General features: G+C 39.4%; 1 protein-coding gene across 12 annotated transcripts in view; it reads left to right on the forward strand.

The window, feature by feature from the left end:
• Positions 1-21,530, forward strand: part of SETDB2 (SET domain bifurcated histone lysine methyltransferase 2) — a 51,458-nt gene extending 29,928 nt beyond the window's left edge. For 10 of the 12 annotated variants that reach the window (XM_073014208.1, XM_073014215.1, XM_073014197.1 and 7 more), the window contains 9 exons: positions 4,892-5,455; positions 8,626-8,742; positions 9,362-9,531; positions 11,484-11,709; positions 12,530-12,629; positions 14,670-14,763; positions 17,334-17,674; positions 19,875-19,963; positions 21,092-21,530. In XM_073014208.1, coding sequence (XP_072870309.1) covers positions 4,892-5,455; positions 8,626-8,742; positions 9,362-9,531; positions 11,484-11,709; positions 12,530-12,629; positions 14,670-14,763; positions 17,334-17,674; positions 19,875-19,963; positions 21,092-21,209 — 1,819 coding nt within the window. In that variant the 3' untranslated portion in view covers positions 21,210-21,530. Of the gene's footprint in view, positions 1-1,921; positions 2,022-4,891; positions 5,456-8,625; positions 8,743-9,361; positions 9,532-11,483; positions 11,710-12,529; positions 12,630-14,669; positions 14,764-17,279; positions 17,675-19,874; positions 19,964-21,091 lie in introns of those variants that run through there. The other 2 variants (XM_073014230.1, XM_073014232.1) reach the window with 2 other exon arrangements.
• Positions 21,531-24,825: the final 3,295 nt, after the last annotated feature.

Below are 24,825 nucleotides of genomic sequence, written 5' to 3' on the forward strand. Positions count from 1 at the left end.
GTTACATTTACACTATACTATAGTTTATTAAGTGTGCAGTACCATTATGTCTAGAAACACAATGCACATACCTTAATTTATAAATACTTGATTGCTAAAAAATACAATAATCTGAGCCTTTAGCAAGTCCTAATCTCTGTGCTGGTGAAGAGTCTTGCCTCGATGTTGATGGCCGCAGACTTGTGGGCAGAGGATTACCCAGGTGCCGAGGCAAGAGACTGAAGGCACAAACTGTTTCAGCATAATAAAGAAAATAGTTAGAATAAGAATAGTTATAATACAAATTAGATACAGAGATGATCATGGACATTATCAATCATTAGTATAGACATTATTAATCATTAGCTTTTAATATTACTCTTTGTTGTATTACTAATATAACTAAGGAATAACCGGCAGGTATAGGGTCAGGTGCTGAAGGGACATTGTGAGAAGTCACCAAGAAGGCAAGAGGTGAGCCCTCTGTCACGCCTGCATAAGGGCCGCTTGAGGGCTTCTTGGTCAAGTGGTAATAGCCAGTGCCTGGGAAGGCACCCATTACTTAGCAGACCGCGAAAGGGAGTCTCCCTTTCCTTGGAGGGGTCAGGGAACACTCTGCTCCACCAGCTTCTTGTGGGAGGTTAGATATTATCCAGGCCTACCTGTAGTCATCCAGAGGCTTAAGCTCCCCACTGTGGTGCTGTGCTTCAGTGGTCATGCTCCTTGTTCACTTTCATGTTCCTCCCATACTCCTGGTTCCTCTTTGAAGTTCTTAGAAGATAGCAGTAGAAAAAAAATAGTGAAAGTCTTAAAGTCTTTGATCTTTCTGGTAAGTGCATAGAAGAAAACGCTGACGTATGCTGCCTTCTGTCTCTGCTTCGGCTACCTGAAAGGGAAGGTCCCCCTGTCCTATGATCATGTGACTTTCTTGACCTTATCAATCACTTGGACGACTCACCCTCCTTACCCTACCCCCTTGTCTTGTATATAGTAAATATCAGCGCGCCCAGCCATTTGAAGCCACTACTGGTGTCCGTGTCTTGGTGGTAGTGGTACCCCGGGCCCAGCTGTTTTCTCTTTATCTGTTTGTCTTGTGTCTTTATTTCTTGAGATCTCTCGTCTCTGCACACGGGGAGAACACCCGCAAAGCCCCATAGGGCTGGACCCTACACTGACTAATAAGGGTGGTGGCTGCTGACTGTTGGAGTGACTATGACAATTTCTTAAAATAAGACAGCAATAAAGTTGGCTACATTGATGGACTCTTTCTTTCACGAAAGAGTTCTCTGCAGTATGTGATGCTGTTCATTGACAGCATTTTCCCCACAATAGAACAGCTTTCAAAATTGGAGTCAGTTCTTTCGAAGGCTGCCACTGCTTTATCAACTAAATTTATGTAATGTTCTATTAATAAATCCTTTGTTGTCGTTTCAACATTGTCCACAGCATCTTCACGAGTAGATTCCATCTCAAGAAACCACTTTCTTTGCCTATCCATAAGAAGCAGCTCCTCATCCGTTCAAGTTTTATCCTGAGATTGCAACAATTTAGTCAGATCTTCAGGTTCTACTTCTAATTCTAGTTTTTTGCTATTTGTATCACATCTGCAGTTACTTCCTCCACTGAAGTCTTATGCCCCTCAAAGTCATTCATGAGGGTTAGCATCCACTTCTTCCAAACTCCTGGTAAGGTTGATATTTTGACCTCCTCCCATGAATCACAAGTGGTATCTAGAATGGTGAATCCTTTCCAGAAAGTTATTTACTTTGCCCAGACCTATCAGAGGAATCACTATGGCTGGCAGCTTAATAGCCTTATAAAGTGTATTTCTTAAATAATAAGACTTGAAAGTCAGAATTACCCCTTTGTCCATGGGCTGAAGAATGGATGTTGTGTTAACCGGCATAAGAACAACATTAATCTCCTTGTACATCTCCATCAGAGCTCTTGAGTGACGAAGTCATCATGGCTCACTGCAGCCGTGACCTCCCCAGGCTCAGGCAGTTCTCCTACCTCAGCCTCCTGAGTAGCTGGGACTACAGGTGTGTACCACCACGTCCCACTAATTTTTTTCTATTTTTAGTAGAGATGGAGTTTCTCCATGTTGACCAGGCTGGTCTTGAACTCCTGGGCTTAAGTGATCCTCCTACTTCAGCCTCCCAAAATGTTGAGATTGCAGGCATGGGCCACTGCACCTGACCGTAGTCTCTTTTTATGAGAAAAGTATACTCTTATGTTTATATTTGGAAATTTTATAAATAAAAAGTGTTTTAAATGTATGTTCCTCTTGACCTAGTAATTCCTCTTAAAGGAATGTATTTTAAAATAATAATCAGGAATTTGGTCAAGGATTTATATATGAGGATGTTCATTAAAGTAGTAACATAGAGACAAATTGGAAACAAACATTTTCAACATTAAAAGATTTATAGGGCTGGCGTGGTGGCTCACACCTGTAATCCCAGCACTTTGGGAGGCCAAGGTGGGTGGATCACTTGTGGTCAGGAGTTTGAGACCAGCCTGAACAACATGGTAAAACTTCATCTCTGCTAAAAATACAAAAATTAGCAGGACTTGGTGACACATACCTGTAATGCCAGCTACTTGGGAGGCTGAGGCACAAGAATGGCTTGAACCTGGGAAGCAGAGGTTGCAGTGAGCCGAGGTCATGCCCCTGCACTCCAGCCCGGGCAATAAAATGAAACTCTGTCTCTCAAAAAAAAAAAAATTCTAAATGAATTATAGTACATCCTTTCACCTGTTAGACTCTGAAATCCAAAAGCTTCCAGACCCAGCTGATTGATGAAGCTCTAGGAAAACAGGCATTCTCATTTATTGCTGAAGGAACTGACACAATGGAGAACAATGTGGCAACATTAGTGAAATAACTAATCCATTTGCCTTGTGACCTAGCACTCCCATTTCTGGGAATATGTTCTGCAACAATATCTTTACACGTATGAAATTGTTATTCATACAATAAAATTCATAAGTAATCTTAAAGATTATTACAATAAAATTAGTTATTAAAAGATCACTGTATAAGTTTACTGTATATGTTCTAAAAGATAACTGTGTAAGTTAAGTAGTCCACTATTGTGGTCTAGCCTATACTACGTGTTATGGAAAAAAGTCCATTATTGCAGGCTAGGTAATTAAATTGTGGACTTACTCAAAGGATTACTATACATTTGGAGAAAAGATGAGGAAGCTCCATATCTGCACGTCCTATGTGGTAGCCACTAGCTACATGTGGCTGTTTAAATTTGAATTAATCAAAATTAGATAAAATGTAAAAATTCAGTTCTTTGGTCATGCAAGCTACATTTAAAAGTGCTCAGTAGCCACATATGCCTACTGGCTACCATATTGGACAGCACAGGTATAGACCATTTCTATCAATGGAGAAAGTTTTTTTGGATGGCACTGCTTTATATAGTGTATTAGTCCATTTTCACGCTGCTGATAAAGACATACCCAACACCAGGCAATTTACAAAAGAAGGAGGTTTAATGGACTTACTGTTCCACATGGCTGGGGAGGCCTCACACTCATGGCAGAAGGCAAGCAAGAGCAAGTCACATCTTAACATGGATGGTGACAGGCAAAGAGCATGTGCAGGGAAAGTCCCGCTTATGTTACCATCAGATCTCATGAGACTTACTATCACGAGAACAGCACAGGAAAGACCTGTCCCCATGATTCAATTACCTCCCACCAGGTCCCTCCCACAACACGTGGGAATTCAAGATGAGATTTGGGTAGGGACACAGCCAAACCATATCATACAGCAAATACAACACGTCTGTAAAATACCTGTATTATAATACGTAACAGACACCTAAAGATAGAACATACTATGTAAAACAAAACTCAGATTATTTGTGAAAGTTTAAAACCTGATTTGCAAACACATGGAAGCTTTTCACAGATTTTTTTTTTTTTTTTAAGACAGGATCTCACTCTGTCACCCAGGCTGGAGTGCAATGGTGTGATCGTGGTTCACTGTAGCCTCAACCTCCTGAGCCCAAGTGGTCCTCTCACCTCAGCCCCCAAAGTAGCTGGCACTACAGGCATGCACCACCACACTTGACTAATTTTGTTTACTTTTTGTAGGGACAAGGTTTCACTGTGTTGCCCAGGCTGATCTTGAGCTCCTGAACTCAAGCAATCCTTCCGCCTTGACCTCTCAAAGTGCTGGGATTACAATTGTGAGCCATCACACCCTGCTGACTTTTTTTTAGATTAATAACCACCCCATTTTCTCCTGTCAGTTTGCCATTTTTTCAGATGTATCAATATGATTGCGAGGTAGATCACATATTATGGAAAGAATTCAGTTGGTACTATTGTTGAAGGCAAACAGTATAAAGGATTCTTGATGAATTAATAAGTTTTCAGCCAGCCTTTGTTTTTGGCATGTAAAGAGCTTGATCCCAGCATGCCTGAAGAAGTAACCTTCTTCAGTGCTTTATTGATTGCATGCTCTAAATCAACTCTAAATTTGCTAGGTGCTATGAAACACCTAACAGAAAGTTACAGCTGTAATCACAGCTTCCTGGAGTATTCTGAAATCAGGTATAAGACAGACCTGGTGCATGCCTGTACCAGCTATTTGGGAATCTGAGGCAGGAGGATCACTTGGGGACAAGAGTTCAAGGCTGCTGTGTGCTGTGATCACACCTGTGAAGGGCCACTGCACTCCAGCCTGGGCAACATAGCAAGACCTCCTCTCTGAGAAAAGTTTTAAAAATAGATACAATGTTTGTATGGCTGCAGAACATCTTAAAATGTATATCTTAGAGTCTGGCTTATTTTAATATTGTCTAAGAAGATAGGAAATAATTATAGTTTTTTTAAAAATGAATTGAACTATAAGTTTGAGATGCTAATGAATAATTTATTTTAACAGAACAACGGAAAATAAGGGAATTCTCTCTCTTGAAGATAAAGGTGTAGACTTTAGAGAAAAAGACTCATCTTTGAATTTATCTTACCAAAGTCATGACTGCTCTGGTGCTTGTCTAATGAAAATGCCACTGAACTTGAAGGGAGAAAACCCTCTGCAGCTGCCAATCAAATGTCGCTTCCAAAGACGACATGCAAAGACAAACTCTCATTCTTCAGCACTCCATGTGAGTTATAAAACCCCTTGTGGAAGGAGTCTACGAAACGTGGAGGAAGTTTTTCGTTACCTGCTTGAGACAGAGTGTAACTTTTTATTTACAGATAACTTTTCTTTCAATACCTATGTTCAGTTGGCTCGGAATTACCCAAAGCAAAAAGAAGTTGTTTCTGATGTGGATATTAGCAATGGAGTGGAATCAGTGCCCATTTCTTTCTGTAATGAAATTGACAGTAGAAAGCTCCCACAGTTTAAGTACAGAAAGACTGTGTGGCCTCGAACATATTATCTAACCAACTTTTCCAGCATGTTTACTGATTCCTGTGACTGCTCTGAGGGCTGCATAGACATGTGAGTAGAAAAACATAGCATTTCAAAAAATCTTCTGAATGTAAGGACACTTGTTAAGAAGTCTTGTTATGTATTAATTTGTCTATCTAAAACCTGTTCGAGAGTCTACAGTAAGACTGGGCATGGTGGCCCACGCATGTAATCCCAGCACTTTGGGAGACCAAGGTGGGAGGCCAGCTTGAGCACAGGAGTTTGAGACCAGCCTGGGCAACATGGCAAAACCCCATCTTTACAAAAAATTTAAAAATTCGCTGGGTATGGTGGTGTGCACCTATAGTCCAACTACTCTGGAGGGTGGGGTAGGAGGTCTGCTTGAGCCCAGAAGGTCAAGGATGCAGTGAGCTGTGATCACACACTGTATCAGAGGCCTGGACAACAAAGCAAGACCCTGTCTCCAGGAAAAAAAAAAAAAAAAAAAGTCTACAGTGGGAAAATGAGCTCTCACTAGCAGTAGGAAAAAAACCTCTAATTATTTGCCAAATATGGTAATTTGAAACATTTCTTCCAAGGATGCATATTTCCTTTAATCTAGTACTAATACATTAAGAGATCATCAATAGCATTACAACAAATGATATTTAACAGTGCCAGACACTGTGACAAGTACTTCATGTTCATTCTCTTAATCTTCACAAAAACCCATGAGGTAGATAATATCTCAGTGTTATACATGAGGAAGTTAAGCCTCAGAGAAGTCAATTTGGAGAGATCATAGAACAAATTGTAGAGACAGGATTTGAACCCATGTTCTTAACCATTGGGTTATATGTTGCATTTTACTTTTAAAAATCATTTGCTGGCTAATGTGATGCTTATAACTAGTGTTTTCTTGATCGTAGTATAGTATTAATATCCCATTAAAAAATGAAAACATGTTCTAATATATTAAGACTTTGAAAACCATTTTAAGGGTGTGTAGTACACATACATTTGTAGGAATACAGATACAGAGTGGTGTTGCATTATATGTGCATTTAATGCAAATTTAGCTACCCATACTTGGCAAAAAAAGAATAAGAGAATGATAAATAATTTAAATAGCATAATAATAGTTTTCACCATCCTCTCAGTTAATTGGAGTGTAAAATGAGAGCTATATCTACTGTTACCTCAGTTTGGCTCAGTTCCTTGAGGCCTCTCATAGAGAAAACCTGTCACTGCACTGTTTTATTCTGTTTAAAAATATGTATTTTATTTTGTAAAGATTACCTCTAAATGTAACCCAACTACCTCATCTGGGGACTTGGCTCTCCAAAGGAATAGAAACAGGTACCTACCTGCACAAGACTGGGAACTAGGCCAGTATCTCACAGGGCCCAGAATTGTATTAATGAAAACCTTGTTAATAGCTGTAAAACCAATAGGGTCAGAGCCAAAGCGTTGGAGAAGGCACCCAACGTAGAGCAGCACAAAGGACTAAACCCCACAGAAGGTATGATTTCAAACAAACATTTAAAGCACCCATGCAACGATGTTTAGGACCATGAAGGCAGCACGAATCCCGACAAGAAGAGAGAATTCACACCTGAGGAATCAGAGATAAATGTTGAATCTAATTGAAAGGGATTTTAAAACAGGTATAATTAAACTGTCCCAAGAGGCTGGGCACAGTGGCTCGTACCTGTAATCCTAGCTCTTTGGGAAACTAAGGTAGGAACATCATTTGAGCCCAGGAGTTCGAGACCAGCCTGGGCAACCTAGCGAAACCCCATCTCTACAAAAATACAAAAGTTAGCCCAGCGTGGTGGGACGCACTTGTAGTCCCAGCTACTCGAGAGTCTGAGGTGGGAGGATCACCTGAGTCCAGGGAGGTCGAGGTTGCAGTGAGCTGAGATTGCGCCACTGCACTCTAGCCGGGGCAACAGAGTGAGACTCCTTCTCCAAAAAGAAAAGAAAAACTATTAACTTAATTGTATATGAAGTGAGCAATACCTAATCCTGTAGAAAAGTTAAAAGGAATTAACTAGATTTGTATATAGCATGGATGGGTCTCAAAAACATTATACTGAACCAAAAAAAGCAAGTTATAGAATAATACCTATAGTAAATCTTTTTATAATGAAAAACACACAATGTATTGTTTGTAGATACATGTGTATATAAAAGCATAAAGGATGCCATACTAAATCTCTTGAGAGTTTAGTTATATCTGTAATGTTTTACTTTTTAACTTTTTTTAAGAAGACCATGCATATGTGGTGTATATGTGTTGTGTATATTTTAAATTATATATACAGGGAAAAGAACTAGATAAAATGCTGACAACTAATTCTGGATGGTGAAAATATGGATGTTTATTATCTGTATTTTTCTGTACTTTTTAAACTTTGCACACAAAATCACATGGGAAAAAATAATTACAGATTTTCATATCTGTAAACAGAATCCAAATTAATGAATTTGTTGATTGTTGTCATTGTTCTTTTCTCTTGCAAACAAGCAGCCACCATTCTGATGTATATGAATTAATAGAGAAAATACAGAAGAGAATCATAGAGGAAAAGACCTTAAAGTCACTTGTTCAGCAAGGGAAACTAAGACCCAGAGATTTTAACCAGCTCACCAGCCGTCACTTACCTAGTTATACAGCTAGAGTCCCCAAGTTCCTTACTTTGTATCAAATTATGGTTCCCTATGAAATTAGTTAATCATCTGAATAGAGGGGAAAGTACATAAAGTTTTATGGTTGCAAGCTTCCTGCCTCGCAACAGTATGAAAAAAGGATTCAATAATAGCGTCAATCTCCCCAGTCTGTTTCTGTGTCACTGGAGTGAGAGAGAACTTAAGACATCTGCAAAACTACATCCTTACAAATTTGTCATATTTAAGTTTATCCATTGTAAAAGAGCAGAACTAGCAGAATTCTCACAAACAAGCTTCTGTGCTGAACAGTGAAATTAAAGGAATTGATTTTTAAAAGCTAAACTCATATAGTTAAGTATTTTATGAGCAAATAGAGATGCAGTGCAGTTTACAATTATTTATAAACTTTTGGGAGGCATTGTCTTTCAAAGAGATCTGTGTAGGGAAAAAGCTCATAGTGTTCATGAGCCAAGCTATTCTAAATGCTGTTGCATCTTTTATTACACCATTTACACTTTTATCAAGACAGTCTCTTGACTTAACTTGGTGCTTTTTCATTCTTTCTCCAACCACTGCCTGCCTTTTAGAACAAAATGTGCATGTCTTCAATTGACAGCAAGGAATGCCAAAACTTCCCCCTTGTCAAGTGACAAAATAACCACTGGATATAAATATAAAAGACTACAGAGACAGATTCCTACTGGGTAAGGTACCTTGAAGATTTGTTGCAGGGTGTGTATATCTTTGAAGGTGGGTACCTTTTATTGTGGTCTAAAATCATATAGATGTTAAATCTAGTTTAATTTGGTTCCAATACCAAAAATCTAAATTATTAAGGAATAAAAATCCTGTATATTGTTCATGGAAATGGTAGTCAGAGACCACACATACATCATGCAGAGTGTACTCGAACACTCATCTGCTTTGAGACTGGCTCTTACCCCTGTAGGATCAGCCTACTTTGAGCAGCCATTTCTCCATTTAAAAATACGCTATCTAGAACTCATTTGAGAATTGGGAATTTTCAACCTTTCAAGGTACTAACTCACTGTATCTTCACAAAGCAGCTCTATACGGGAGATACTGTCATATAATCTCCATTTTAAAAATGCAAAGTTAAAGCACAGAGAAGTTAAATAACTCATCCAAGATAATACAGCTAGTAAATGTGGAAGCTGTGATGGGAACCCAGGCACCCTATCTCTAAGAGCTTTCACATTTAGCCTGCTTCCCTCAGTAGTTGTCAGTGCCAGTGAAGTGGCAATAAACTGCTTTTTGCTTTATGAGGTGTCTGATTTTCTCTTTTGCATATTTTGTTGACAGCATTTATGAATGCAGCCTGTTGTGCAAATGTAATCGACAGTTGTGTCAAAACCGAGTTGTCCAACATGGTCCTCAAGTGAGGCTACAGGTGTTCAAAACTGAGCAGAAGGGATGGGGTGTACGCTGCCTAGATGACATTGACAGAGGGACGTTTGTTTGCATTTATTCAGGTAAAGCAAAGGTTTATTTTAAAATTATTCTAGGGTAGGATCCTCTTTTCTGAATATCCATTTTCCTAGCCAGGGCCATTGAGAGCTTACAACAAGGTAAAGAGTAACAGTATCTAAAAGGAACATCAGAGAAAGGCAGATGAACTGGGAACTTGAGCACTAAAGAGATGAGATGCTTAGGAGGTACTTTCTTCGAGAAAAGAAAGGTTCAGAGATGACGTGGGTTTTTGTATGAGGGCTTGTTATGTCCAAGGCACATTTGTTTTGTCCGCATGGCTACAGGTACTTTGGGATAAGGGAAGAAAACTTTTTAAAAGTAAAAAAACTAGATGACTAGCTTGCCAAGGTAAAGATTACCAGTCAAAAACTTTCTTATTCAATGTTTTGAGCTATTATTAGAATTTAACAAGTTAATTATGTAATATCTGCATGTTATAATTCAGTCAGTGACTTTAGGCAACTCATTCTATTTTGGGAACTGCAGAGAGTTGTCCATGCCGCAGAGCAAAACTTCCTGAGCAGTGTGTTACAGTCATGCAATTACTGATTCTTTAGGGCCACAGCCCCCAGGACCAAACACATCAGTCTTCGGTAGTCTTACACATTTACCTCCAGCATGTCAGGCAAAACCCCTTATTTTCTGTGCACATCCTTATGTGAGAAAGTTTGGGAAACACGGCTTTAGAGCCAGTCTAAAGGAATTGTCCTTGACTTAGTTTTAGCAGCTAGGCAGCAGGGAACAGAACAACCAGGTTCTGAAAATTACTCATCTGAAAAAATCAGGTTTATCTGTTTACATGACCAAGTGCTTAAAAAAGAAAAGAAAAGAAATGTCAGGTTCACATCAGGGAGGGCAAGAAAAAGCTTGCAGAGTTATCTGAATTCAGAGTAGTCACACATATGGATCCCTACCACTCCCCACTTACAGATCCACATTCTACACAGCCTGCCTAGACATTCATCTCTCATACTTCTCAAAATAACTGTTGGATGAAAGCTACCTGTAAAATGCCAAGCAGTGTCCAGGAAGTATCATTAGTTTTATCGTTGTTGCTAGAAAATATACCTAAGATATGTCTCCGGCCTAATGATGGATAAGAATATCTTGCTATTAATTTGGACTTGGCAATTATAATATTGAATCCCTTGAAAGAAAATGCATAAACTTGAAGATTTTAGTGTTATGCAGAACTTAATATGACAACACTAGGAACATATCACCACATATTTAAATAGGTACTTTTGTTAAAAATTGTAAGTTTCAGACTGGGCGCAGTGGCTCAAGCCTGTAATCCCAGCAGTTTGGGAGGCCGAGACGGGTGGATCACGAGGTCAGGAGATCGAGACCATCCTGGCTAACATGGTGAAACCCCGTCTCTACAAAAAAATATATATATATACAAAAAAACTAGCCAGGCGAGGTGGCAGACGCTTGTAGTCCCAGCCACTCGGGAGGCTGAGGCAGGAGAATGGCGTAAACCCGGGAGGTGGAGCTTGCAGTGAGCTGAGGTCTGGCCACTGCACTCCAGCCTGGGCGACAGAGCGAGACTCCATCTCAAAAAAAAAAAAAAAAAATTGTAAGTTTCAGATGATAAAGCCTTTTTAACTAGACATAAAAGCTACAATTTTATGACTACAGGTTATCTCTAATTTTCTAGGGTACTTTCTGATCCATATCTTTGTTTTGGATCATTGTAGCTAAATCTCTTCTCTTTTGTATTTTACCAAAACAGACAGATGGTTTTTTTAGATACCCTGTTTTTTCATATACTGGAAGATAAGAAATATCACATTGGTCTTTGTCTTGCAGCAGTTTTATAGGATGAGTTAATGTGTTTATCTTCATTGTAGAACGTATGGGTTCTTTAGTCATGGAGTAGAAATAGAGATGTCTATTTATTGTTAGCAGTTATCTTCTGTGTTGTTCAAACTCTTTAACATTTTCCTTTTAGGAAGATTACTAAGCAGAGCTAACACTGAAAAATCTAATGGTATTGATGGAAATGGGAAAAATGAGAATACTATGAAAAATATATTTTCAAAAAAGAGGAAATTAGAAGTTGCGTGTTCAGATTGTGAAGTTGAAGTTCTCCCATTAGGATTAGAAACACATCCTAGAACTGCTAAAACTGAGAAATGTCCACCAAAGTTCAGTAATAATCCCAAGGAGCTTACTACGTAAGTAACAGCTGAAGAACCCAGAGTAAATCTAAATTATCAATCAATTGGTTCATTTTGCTTCCCCTCTTTCTTTTCTCCTCATTTGTATTTATCATTTTGCTTCAAAGTTGTTAAGTCTAACACTTTGAGAAATCCAGGACATTTAAAAATGTAGCCAATGTACTATCCTCAGTGTTCCAGTTCTGGAATTTTACCTTATATGACTTCAGTCAGGTTTTTTATGGATGTCATAAGTTTTGCTGTTTTTTTAAAATTTTCTATCATTTTATCTGCAAAGTTTTCATAGGTTCTCTTCCTTTTTTAAATGTACTTCAAAAATTATTTAAAGTATGATTATATTTACTTTGGGGAAAGGAGTAAACATCTATGTTCTTACTTAGGTTAATTTCTAATAATTAAGGATATTTATGTAATAATGGATATTATCTATACTTCAATAAAGAGAATGAAAAAGGCCGGGCGCGGTGGCTCACGCCTGTAATCCCAGCACTTTGGGAGGCCGAGACGGGCGGATCACGAGGTCAGGAGATCGAGACCATCCTGGCTAACACAGTGAAACCCCGTCTCTACTAAAAATACAAGAAAATTAGCCGGGCGTGGTGGTGGGCGCCTGTAGTCCCAGCTACTCGGGAGGCTGAGGCAGGAGAATGGCGTAAACCCGGGAGGCGGAGCTTGCAGTGAGCCGAGATCGCGCCACTGCACTCCAGCCTGGGGCACAGAGCAAGACTCCGTCTCAAAAAAAAAAAAAAAAAAAAAAAAAAGAAAGAGAATGAAAAGAATTTTTAGTGATACAGAATAATTTTTTTTTCCTTTTTAGGGAAACGAAATATGATAATACTTCAGGAATTCAGTATCATTCAGTTATTGGAGATCCTGAATCCAAGACAGCCATTTTTCAACACAATGGGGAAAAAATGGTAAAAACTGCAAAATGTAGATGGGACCCTTCTTTTCTTTTTTAATTTTTTTTTTTTTTTTTTTTTTAAACACAGACTCTCACTCTGTCACCCAGGCTGGAGTGTAGTGGCACAGTCACAACTCACTGCAGCCACAATCTCCTGGGCTCAAGTAATCCTCCTCCCTCAGTCTCCCAAATAGCTGGGACTACATGTGCACAGCACCATGCCTGGCTCTTATTTAGTAGAGATGGGGTCTCACTATATTGCCCAGGCTGGTCTCCAACTCCTGAGCTCTAGCAGTTGTGCCTCAGCCTCCCAAAGTTCTGGGATTATAAGCGTGAGCCACCGCACCCAGCTGATGGGGCCCTTCTGAGATATAAACTATTGCCTTTCTATCCTTTACTTAGCTCAAAATGTTTGTGTTACTTTATAGTGTGTAGAATTTCTTTTATTGTTTTGGTATGGTGAACTGTGGAAATGCTAGGACCATATTCTATTTACTTAGTATCATCCACGGCAGTTGCCGTGTTTCCAGCTTGGCTGTATGAGGAGAATGCTGGTCATGATCTGACAGTGTGCTCCACTGAGACCAATAGGTATCCCATTCTGAGAATTTGTGGGAGAAGCTAAAGTGTTCAGGAGTTAATAGTGATATGTAAGAAAAGGGACAGAGTAATTTAGGTGAAGGAGAACGAGGTTTTTGTTCTGTTTTGAGATGGAGTTTTACTCTTGTTGCCCAGGCTGGAGTGCAATGGTGCGATAGCCTACTGCAACCTCTGCCTCCTGGGTTCAAGCGATTCCCCTGCTTCAGCCTCCCGAGTAGCTGAGATTACAGGCACCTGCCACCATGCCCAGCTAATTTTTTGTATTTTTAGTAGACACGGGGTTTTCATCATGTTGGCCAGGCTGGTCTCAAACTCCTGACCTCAGGTGATCCGCCCACTTTGGCCTCCCAAATTGCTGGGATTAGAGGCATGAGCCACTGTGCCCGGCCGAAGGTTTTAAGATGTATGAGAAAGAAGAGATGCAATTTTAGGAAAGAATCATCCAGGAAACAATATTTTACACTGTAGCTTCTGAGGGTACCCTTTGCATTGTGAACTAAGATTAGTCAGAGACTGAAACATAGAAGCAGAGAAAGAGAAAAGAGAACAGAGAGAGACATGATGGTAGCTTACTTTAGGGCTTGTTGATGAAAAGTAAAAACTCTTCTCTAGGTGTTATGCAAATATTTGCCCTCTGCCTGGTAATGATACAGTAGCTACCTCAGGGTCAGAGAATTATGAAAAGATTGGCCATGGTGTCACACAGACCCAGGTTTAACCTCCAGCTCTGCTGCCTGCTAGCTGGGTGGTATCTCCATACATACATTTCTTTTATCTGTAAAAAAATAATAGTATATGTTTCCAAGTTAGGAGGATTAAATGAGATAAACATCAGCAACTTGCTTAGCATAATGCTTGGCATCCAACTAAGTGCTCAATACATGTTGACCATTCACATACTGAGAACTTTCATAATAATAACATGGTCAATGTGTATTGAACACTTAGTTGGTTGCCAAGCATTGTGCTGAGCGTATACCCCTCTTTTAAAGTTATTATTACTACTTAAAGTGACTGCAGTATCTACAATGCGTAAGCACTATCAAATTCATTAACCTTTCTTTGAGGTAGAGTAGCCAATGAGTGTTTTTCATCTTTACACAACTTACAGTTGAAGCCAAATTTATAATCTAGTAATAACACTTTCTCAGTACTGAGGATGATTAGAATTGAGGGATACAGACAGATGCATTAAGATTTTAATTCCCAAAGAATTTCTTGACAGTCTTTATAACTGTGGCTTAATAAAGCACCTAGAAGTAGAACACAGTCAAAGGGGATGACACATTTTGGCTTCAATGGTCTAAAGACTCCTTATGATACCAGCTTTGAGGCTTTCAAAACGAATCTAGTACATATGGCCTATGATGACTGACACTTGATAAAAGAGGCCTAACTGCTAAATACTTTTGCCTGACCTGGAAAGTAAAGCCATCTTCCTTGTTTTTTTAAGGAATTTGTTTCCTCGGAGTCTGTCACTCCAGAAGATAATGATGGATTTAAACCACCCCGAGAGCATCTGACCTCTAAAACCAAGGGAGCACAAAGTAGGCTTTGTTTCTTCTGTGAATGCCTACCTCTTCTGCCTGTTTCTCTGTCTCTTGCTCAATACCTGTAGCTCATTTTCTTAGATTCCATAATAAACATGCTGCATTTGTCAGAAAGGTTACAACGTGTCTACATAAGACATCAGCGAACTATTGTTTGTGGGCCAAATCTGGCCCTCTACTTGTTCAGTATGGCATGTAAGCTAAGAATGATTTTTACATTTTTAAATAGTTGAAAAAAATCAGAAGGTGATAATATTTTGACACTTGAAAATTATATGAAATTACAATTTTAGTGTCCAGAAATAAAGTTTTGGCCAGGTGCATTAGCTCAGGCCTGTAATCTCAGCACTTTGGGAGGCCAAGGCAGGAGGAGGGCTGCTTGAGGCCATGAGTCTGGGCAATGTAGCAAGATCTTGTCTCAGCAACAACAAAGAAATAGCCAGGTGTGGTGGTGCACACCTGTGGTCTTAGCTACTCAGGGGGCTGAGGTGGGAGGATTGTTGAGGTCAGTAGTTTGAGGTTACAGTGAACTATGATTGTGCCACTGCACTGCAGCCTGGGCGATAGAGCAAGACCCTGTCCCAAAAAAAAATAAAATGTAAGTTTTATTGGAATACAGCCAGTTTGCATTACATATTGTCTGCTTCAACATTACAACAAGAGTTGAATAATCACAATAGAGACCACATGGCCAGCAAAGCCTAAAATATTTGCTATTTTGCCTTCTACAGAAGAACTTTGCTGGCCTCTGGTCTCATTATCAGTAATGACTTGATGCATGGCAAGAGGGGTGAGCCGGACAACTCTGACTCTCTGTGGTGTACAGGTGTTGTCCATGGCTTTGGAACCATTGTGCAAAGCAGCCACTTTCAAACTCTTTGTAGATGGCTTTAAAAATAAACACACATCACTCTCCTGCAGTTGCCTAGCCAATACTGCCACAGAGCATACTCAGCATGACTCTGGCAAAAGGCTAAAATATTGCCACCCTGAGTCCTTGTGTTTCAGAGTTACTAGTCCTTGCCATAGTTAATATTACAACTGAACAAACCTTATTTTTGGTACTTTTGCATTTCACTGTGTCCTTCACAAGGAGACATTGCTGAGACATGTCCATTTGTGAAGAATTGGTGAGCCACTGCTGCCTCTTCTCCCCTGCAACCCCAGCTCTCCACCTAATATTAAAGGATGGAGATTGGAGGAGACATGGCAGTTCCTTGATAGAAAAGGTTTATCGAGAAAGGGGATTTTGTGTATTATATTTATTTTATCATGCATGTGAGCCACAATGCATACCGTTGCTTTTGGTTCTTTTGCCCTTTTCATTGAGTACTACAATATATATAGTGGGTACTCTAAAAGTCAACAGCTACATACTTTTTGTATAAAAAAATCCAGAGTTGTATTATGGTTTACATGTAACCCATGATTAAAATATGAGTACACGTAGGAACAGCAGCCAGCAACAACAGTGATGATTAAATTAAGAGCCTTAATTTTAAACAGGTATAATATCTTTGTGCCATTGAATTAGGTGGTCCAAGTAGCTTTGTGGCTCTTTTAAAATAAGTAATTTATACTTACTCCATCTGACATACATTCATACCTTTTTTTTTTTTTTTAAGAGAGACAGCGACTCGTTCTGTCACCCAAGCTGGAGTGCAGTGGTGGGATCATAGCTCCCTGTACCTTCCAGTTCCTGGGCTCAAAACAGTCCTCCCACCTCAGTCTCCTGAGCAACCAGAACTACAGTCACACACCCCCTTGTTGGCTAATTTCTTTTTTTTTTTTAATTTTTTTGTAGAGATGGGGTCTCACTTTGTTGCCCAGGCTGGTCTTGAATTCTTGGCCTCAAGCATCCTCCTGCCTTGGCCTCCCAAAGTGCTGGGATTACAGGCGTGAGCCACCAAGCCCAGCCATATTCATACTTTTGAATACTTTCAAAAAACTATTTTCCTTATTGGATAAGAAAAACGATTAAGCAGTGCATCTGCTTTTAAAGGATTATTGTTTACAAAAGTGTAATTATTGAATGGTCATCTAGTAAAACACCAAACACTAATATGTGCAAAACCCCTAGCAATACAGTTGTCACTGCTGGGACTTGTGGAAGGTGACTCTGTCAGGGTTAGGCCTTTTATTGGCAGCGTAAAGGCCTAGAGTGCCTCCAAAACAACCACTCTGTTACATTTGTTTAGAATATACTTAAGTGCAGATTCCAGAATTAAAGAGAAGAAAGTCAGTTTTTATTAAGAGTAGAGATTAAATATAGTAATGAAGAAGCAAGATGTAGATTCATAAAAAGGCATTTTTACGTAGTAGAGAGAAGGTAGACTTTGGGATTCAAACATTTCTGGGTTTGTTACCCCAGTTCTCATTATTGTGGGTCAGATGAATTCCTTAATCCCTCAGAGACTCAAAGTTTCCTTTATATAATTAATACTACCTGCCTAACACATTGTAAGGATTGATAATTAAAGCACCTAGCATCTAATTAGTGTTGTTAATTTCAGCACTATTGCTCAGCAAGTATATTTCCTGATGTTTCCTTCCAAAATATCTATTAGAGGACTCAAGTTCAAACCATGTTGATGATTTTGAAGATAATCTGCTGACTGAATCAGATGTGATAGATATAACTAAATGTAGAGAAGAAACTCCACCAAGGAGCAGATGTAACCCGGCGACCACATTGGATAATCAGAATATTAAAAAGGCAATTGAGGTTCAAATACAGAAACCCCAAGAGGGACGATCTACAGCATGTCAAAAACAGCAGGTCTTTTGTGATGAAGAATTGCTAAGTGAAACCAAGAACACTTCATCTGATTCTCTAACAAAGTTCAACAAAGGGAATGTGTTTTTATTGGATGCCACAAAAGAAGGAAATGTCGGCCGCTTCCTTAATGTGAGTATAAGGGCTGAGATTCCTATTTCTGAACAACTGTTTTTCTATGCTACTTAACATAATTATGAGGAAAATAAGATAAACAGACTCTAAAGTCAGACCATCTGGTTAGAATTCCAGTCCTCCACTTGTATACTGTTGGATGTTTTACTTGACCTCTGATACATCATTTTCTACCTCTGTAATATGGGGACAAATGATAACTGTCTTAGGATGTTATGAGAATCTAATGAATTATAATAAAGTGCTTAGAACAGTGCCAGCACATAGTAAACATTTGCTTTTTAAAAACTATAAGAAATGGTGTATAAGAAAAGTATTTAAATATATCAGATTTAAATAAGCTCATTTACCTGAGTTGAAAAAAATGTATGAATAGGAAGTTATCAGTGAAATTAAATGGTGGCAGATATGTCCAAAGAATACTGCAGGGATTTAATGGTGTATTAATATGGAAAGATTGCCACAATATACTGTTTTTGGGGGTTTGTTTGTTTGTTTTGAGATGGAGTCTCACTTTGTCACCAGTGGCACAATCTTGGCTCACTGCAACCTCCACTTCTGGGGTTCAAGCGATTCTCATGCTTCAGCTTCCTGAGTAGCTGAGATTACAGGCATTAATGAATCCCATGATGAATGTGTGGAGCTGGCAGCTAGTGGGCAACAGAGCAATACTGGAATAGTGCTAATATGAGTAAATGGTATCATCTTTTTAGAAGCCTTGAAACGAAGCTACATAATGGCTGTCTTCAGCAGCGAAACTCGTTGCTTACAATATCTCCTCTCCAAAATGCTTGTTTGTTACAGTGAAGTAAACATTAGGTTCTGTACATCTTCATGTTAAACTTACTTTGTGAAAACTTATTGTTAAAAAAAAGAAAAAACAAAAGCCATACCTTGAGAAGTACTGTGCTCCCGTTCCCATGCCCCCACTCCACCTTCTCGCTTTAGGTCATCATTTTTATTCTTTTTTTTTTTTGAGACTGAGTCTCGCTCTTTCGCCGGGCTGGAGTGCGGTGGTACGATCTCGGCTCACTGCAATCTCTGCCTCCTGGGTTCAAGCAATTCTCCCCATCAGCCTCCTGAGTAGCTGAGATTACAGGTGTGCACCACCATGCCTGGCTAACTTTTGTATTTTTAGTAGAGATACAGTTTCACCATGTTGGCCAGGCTGGTCTCAAACTCCTGACCTCAAGTGATCTGCCTGCTTTGGCCTCCCAAAGTGCTGGGATTACAGGTGTGAGCCACCACACCTGGCCTTATTTCTCCCGCCCCCCCACCCCCTTTTTTTTTGTTTGTTTTACCATAAAACATAGCATATTATATTCACTGTTCTATACTTTGTTTTTCAGATTAACAGTATATTGGGCCAGGTGTGGTGGCTCATGCCTGTAATCCCAGCACTTTGGGAAGCTGAGGCAAGTGGATCACTTGAGGTCAGAAGTTCAAGACCAGCCTGGCCAACATAGTGAAACCCTGTCACTGCTAAAAATACAAAAAAAAAAAAAAATTAGCCAGATGTTGTGGCACATGCCTATAATCCCAGCTACTTGGGAGGCTGAGGCATGAGAATCACTTGAACCCGGGAGGTGGAGGTTGCAGTGAGCCAAGATCATGCCGCTACACTCCAGCCTGGGCGACAGAGTGAGACTCCGTCTCAAAAAAAAAAAAAAAAGTATATTGTGGCAATCTTTCCATATTAATACCCAGAGCTGCTCATTCTTTTTATTTGTACACTTTTGTTTATAGCCACATAGAATTCTATTGTGTACCAAAGTTTATTCAACCAATCCACTTTAGGTAAATATTTGGGTTATTTCCAAACCTTTAACATTAAAAACAATGCTCAATGAATAATTTTACACATGGAAACATATGCAGATGAATCTGTGGAATACAATTCTAGATATGAGATTGCAGAATCAAAAGACAAATGCATTTATAATAATGATAAATTTTGATATATTTTATAGGGATTTGTCCCATTTTTGCATTTCTAACAGTAACATATAAAAGTGTCAGAACAGGGCTTTTCTGAATGGGTTCCCACTATTAACAGCAGCTGTGATATTTTATACATTAACAAAAAAAGAACAAAGTCAGCGTGATATATTAAAAACAGAATGGTATTCTAATGCAAAAGCACAAGGCATCAGACTTTATGCTATTTCTAACCTTTGTGTTTATTTTTATTTAACAGCATAGTTGTTGCCCAAATCTCTTGGTACAGAATGTTTTTGTAGAAACACACAACAGGAATTTTCCACTGGTGGCATTCTTCACCAACAGGTTTGAAATTGATTTTGCTTACTTAATTCTGAGGAAATTGTGACTTTAAAAATAACAATAGAGGACTGAGTGCCATGGCTCATACCTGTAATTCCAGCACTTTGGGAGGCCAAGGCGGGGAGATTGCTTGAGCTCAGGAGTTTGAAACCAGCCTGGGCCACGTGCCGAGACCCTGCCTTTACTAAAAAAAATACAGAAAGTTCGCCAGGTGTGGTGGCCAGCTACTCGGGAAGCTGGGGTGGGAGGATCACTTGAGTCCAAGAGGTAGAGTTTGAACCCTGTCTCAAAAACTGATAATTACAATAGAAAAATATTTTAAAGAAGATATATACTATAGCCCCAAATATCTGGTACTGTAGAATATTCAATTATCCTAAACTGTTCCTATTCAATCAGATTTTGAGGCCGGGTGCGGTGGCTCAAGCCTGTAATCCCAGCACTTTGGGAGGCCGAGACGGGGGGATCACGAGGTCAGGAGATCGAGACCATCCTGGCTAACCCGGTGAAACCCCGTCTCTACTAAAAAATACAAAAAACTAGCCGGGCGAGGTGGCGGGCGCCTGTAGTTCCAGCTACTTGGGAGGCTGAGGCAGGAGAATGGCGTAAACCCGGGAGGTGGAGCTTGCAGTGAGCTGAGATTCGGCCACTGCACTCCAGCCTGGGCGACAGAGCGAGACTCCATCTCAAAAAAAAAAAAAAAAGATTTTGAACACCTGAAATTTCAACTCTTATTCCCACTTAGAATGAATGCCTGAAAGGACTGAAGATATCAGGTATCACCCAGTTCCACTCGGGATAAATGATGCAGAGTGCTACATAATCTTTAATTCAGAGCCATTCCCCAGCTACTTCCACACTGCAGGCCTCAACACATGACTGGGTCCCACTGTTGGCAAAATATACTTCCTTCCTCATATTGATAGGTTCCTGCTTAACATTTTAGTAGATTTGAAATAAAACTCAAATGGTTATTCTTAATAAAAGGTCATTCCTAATTGGTGGGTGTCAGGTGAGAGAATAGATCATATTTTTGAGGATGGTTAATGTTAATATGAAAATTGATATAATTTGGTTCATTGGTAGTTATTTAGGGTATTTTATGATTCTTTTCAAATTTCTGCTTTCTAGGTATGTGAAAGCAAGAACAGAGCTAACATGGGATTATGGTTATGAAGCTGGGACTGTGCCTGAGAAGGAAATCTTCTGCCAATGTGGGGTTAATAAATGTAGAAAAAAAATATTATAAATATGTAGCTAACGCCTGTTTGTGAAATTAGCTTATTAGGCTGAAATTAAAGCCACGCAAAAGAAGGTCTAGGTCCATCAAGGTAATTCCCTTCCGTTTTCCTTTGTCGTGGGGTTCATATTTTATTTCAGATTTTATTTGTGTGACTTAGAAATTCCAAGAACACAATTAGGACATTTTCATACACATAGGGTATCTCGTTCACTGCTGTGCTACTTTACATGAGTAGGATAGAAGTGTATATTTTACATGAAATACCACTGTACAACTTATAATTTATTTACAAATTATATATTAAGAGAAACAAATGTCATAACAGAACTCAGCTGTTTCTAATTGTTTTGTGACTGTTACCTTTTAGTTCATGCCCCCGCCCCCCCCCGCCGGAGAGCTAAATTGCACATTTTTACTTACAAAATTGATTTTTAATTCCTGGCAAATCATTTACCATTATGAGCTACAAGGTGGGCAACAGCACCTGAGGAACTAATTTTATGCAGGTTACTCCCAAGTATTTTAACACTTGTTGGAGAAGCAATATCTGGATCCATAAAACACTGTCCCATCAACCATGTGAGTGAAGAGAGGGAGAACCTCTTCTGTAAGTAAGATTCTGGCAAACTCTTTGAAATGAATCTTCTTTTCCACAGATTTTCTCTACTCTTTCAATACAAAAAGATAGGAGAAGAGGGAATAGAAACCTGGAGGAACTTGAATATTTTTGTTCTAGGTAGAGTTAGAGATACAGTTATTGAAAAGGAAACCTAGAAAGTAGTCAAACTTGGCTTATTTAGGCCAGAAGTAATTGGGCTGGGCAAAAATTTCACTTAAAAAGCACAAGAGGCCGGGCGCGGTGGCTCAAGCCTGTAATCCCAGCACTTTGGGAGGCCGAGATGGGCGGATCACGAGGTCAGGAGATCGAGACCATCCTGGCTAACATGGTGAAACCCCGTCTTTACTAAAAAATACAAAAAATTAGCCGGGCGAGGTGGCCAGCGCCTGTAGTCCCAGCTACTTGGGAGGCTGAGGCAGGAGAATGGCGTGAACCCGGGAGGCGGAGCTTGCAGTGAGCTGAGATCCGGCCACTGCACTCCAGCCTGGGCGACAGAGCGAGACTCCGTCTCCAAAAAAAAAAAAAAAAAAAAGCACAAGAAGGCCAGGCATGGTGGCTCACACCTGTAATCCCAATACTTTGAGAGGCCGAGGCAGGCGTATTACTTGATCCTAGGGGTTTGAGACCAGCTTGGGCAACATGGCAAAACCCTGTCTCTACAAAAAATGCAAAAATTAGCCTGACATGATGGCATGTGCCTGTAATCCCAGCTACTCAGGAGTGAGGTGGGAGGATCATTTGAGCTCGGAAGGTCAAGGCTGCAATAAGATGTGATTTCACCATAGTACTTCCAGACTAGGCAATAGAGCAAGACCCTGTCTCCAAAAAACAACACAGCACTCACACACACACACACACACACACACACACACACACACATGTGAAAACAATTCTGAATTGTGAAATCTGAAACAGCCCCTTGGTATCTCCTGGGCATGATTTGCAAATCTTTTTTTTTTTTTTTTTTTTTAACAGAAAAAAGGGAAAGAATAAGCACTTTACCATAGGTTACTTGGCCCTAGTCATCTATCTATTGGAAAAGGGGACTGGGAAGCCCAAGCAGACTGGGAAACCAGACAGCTAGGGAAAGGAGCAAAACAGCCCAGCAACCTACAGAAGAGGAAAGTTGAGAAATCCATTTATTCACCGTAGAGATGCAGGAATTTCAGGCAATGCACTAAAATGAAGTGGGAGGGAAAAAAAACTTGGATCAGTATGGGAACTATTTTTGTGCAAAAGAGAATATTATGGATCAGTCAGTGTTTCCTTGAGCTCTGCCTGTGGAATCCATTTGACCTTTAGGAATATGAGATATTCTGTCAGTTTTATCTTGGAGAAATTTCTCCTAAAATCTTAATGTGCTTTAGTCTGGACTGTTCATAGCTATCATCTTCCATCAGTACCCCAGAGATTCACTTTGTCTCTTATGTCAGATCTGTTTCCAGTTAGATCCCATTATTTTCCTTTTCCTTGGTTTACTCTTCCACATATTGGTAAAGCTCTTCTAATAGCTTTTGAAAAGGAAAAATGAGAAGTAAATGTTTTGAATCTCTGTGTGTTTGACAATGTCTTTATTTTACCCTTACACTTGATTGCTGTTTTGGTTGGCAAGGTATAGAATTCTTTAGTGGTCTCCATGCCCAGTTTTGAAGACATCTGCTAGCTTTCAGTGCTGCTGCTGTGGAGTCTGAAAATGTACTGTCTTCTGGCTTCCAGGGTGACTACTGGAAATCGAATGCCATTCTGTTCCTTCTCTTTTGCATAATCTGTTTTTATCTCTCTTGAAGCTTATAGGTTTATCTTTGTCTCAATGTTCTGTCCCTGTTAAGAGTCCATTTTCATCCTTTGTACTAGGTGCCTGGTGGGATCATTCAGTCTGAAACTAATGATTTCCCATCTCTTCTCTCTTTCTTTTCCAGATGTTAGACCTCCAGAGTTTGATCTCTAATTTTCCTACCTTTTCTCTTAACTTTCAGGTCTATCTTCTTGCTAGGACCTTTTCCTAGGACCATTTCTAAATTTAATGTTCCAGTTCATCTGTTGCATTTTACTTTTCTAGACTCATATTGTCTCATATTTTTAATTTCTAAGAGCTCCCCTTCTCTGAATTTTTTTTTTAATAGCATCCTATTTTGGCTCATAGTTGCAGTATTTTATCTCCTTAAAGATGTTTGTATGTTTATGTATGTATATGCACACACATATACATACACATGCATGCATCTCTATATTCTTTCTGCATAATCTGTGTCCTCCAGAGTTTGTTTCTTGGTTTCCCCTATATGTTTGTTTTGGTCTCATTCACATTACAGGCTTTCCTCAGAGTTAATGGTCTTGGTAGTCTACTCATATTTAAGTGTGGAACACCAAAAAGCTTACTGTAAACTGAGTGTGTGGTAAAGGGCTCTTTGTTTTTCTGTGACCTACCTGAGCTATTTTGCTGGGGAACACCCTAATGTCAGTCTCTTTAGGGCCTTTCATTTTGGCCTACAAGAAATACTCTTCCATCCTCCTGTGTGGAGGGCAAAAAAATAATAATAATTGGCTGCTAGCGTCTGCTCACTTCCCTGTTTTGCAGACCCCACACTCTTCTGCAATTCATTTCATAGTTGTCAAGACAATCAAATTGTCCTTTTTAATGTTTCTCTCTTCTGCTATCCCTAGTTGGCAGTCTTCTTTACAACCTGCTGAAAGTGGGAGACCTCCAGTTTTCCTTTGATTAATTCCTCAGCAAACCACCAACTATTATATGTCTTTTTTCCAGAACAACTATTTTTTAACTATAAGTATATGCATTTATATTCTCTACTTGTTAGATTCACTGAAAACCTCATCTTATATGGTGCTCTGTACCCTATGGGTGCCAAATTAAGACTTGCTACTGGCAACTGGATTTAAGACCAGTTAATTCTGTGTCCTTTTAAGATATGCTTATTTAGGCCAAACTCAGTATAATTTTTAATTTTTATTTATTTATTTTTTTTGAGACGGAGTCTTGCTCTG

Source organism: Chlorocebus sabaeus, chromosome 3, assembly GCF_047675955.1.
Source record: "Chlorocebus sabaeus isolate Y175 chromosome 3, mChlSab1.0.hap1, whole genome shotgun sequence".
In the NCBI taxonomy this organism is placed as follows: Eukaryota; Metazoa; Chordata; class Mammalia; order Primates; family Cercopithecidae; genus Chlorocebus; species Chlorocebus sabaeus.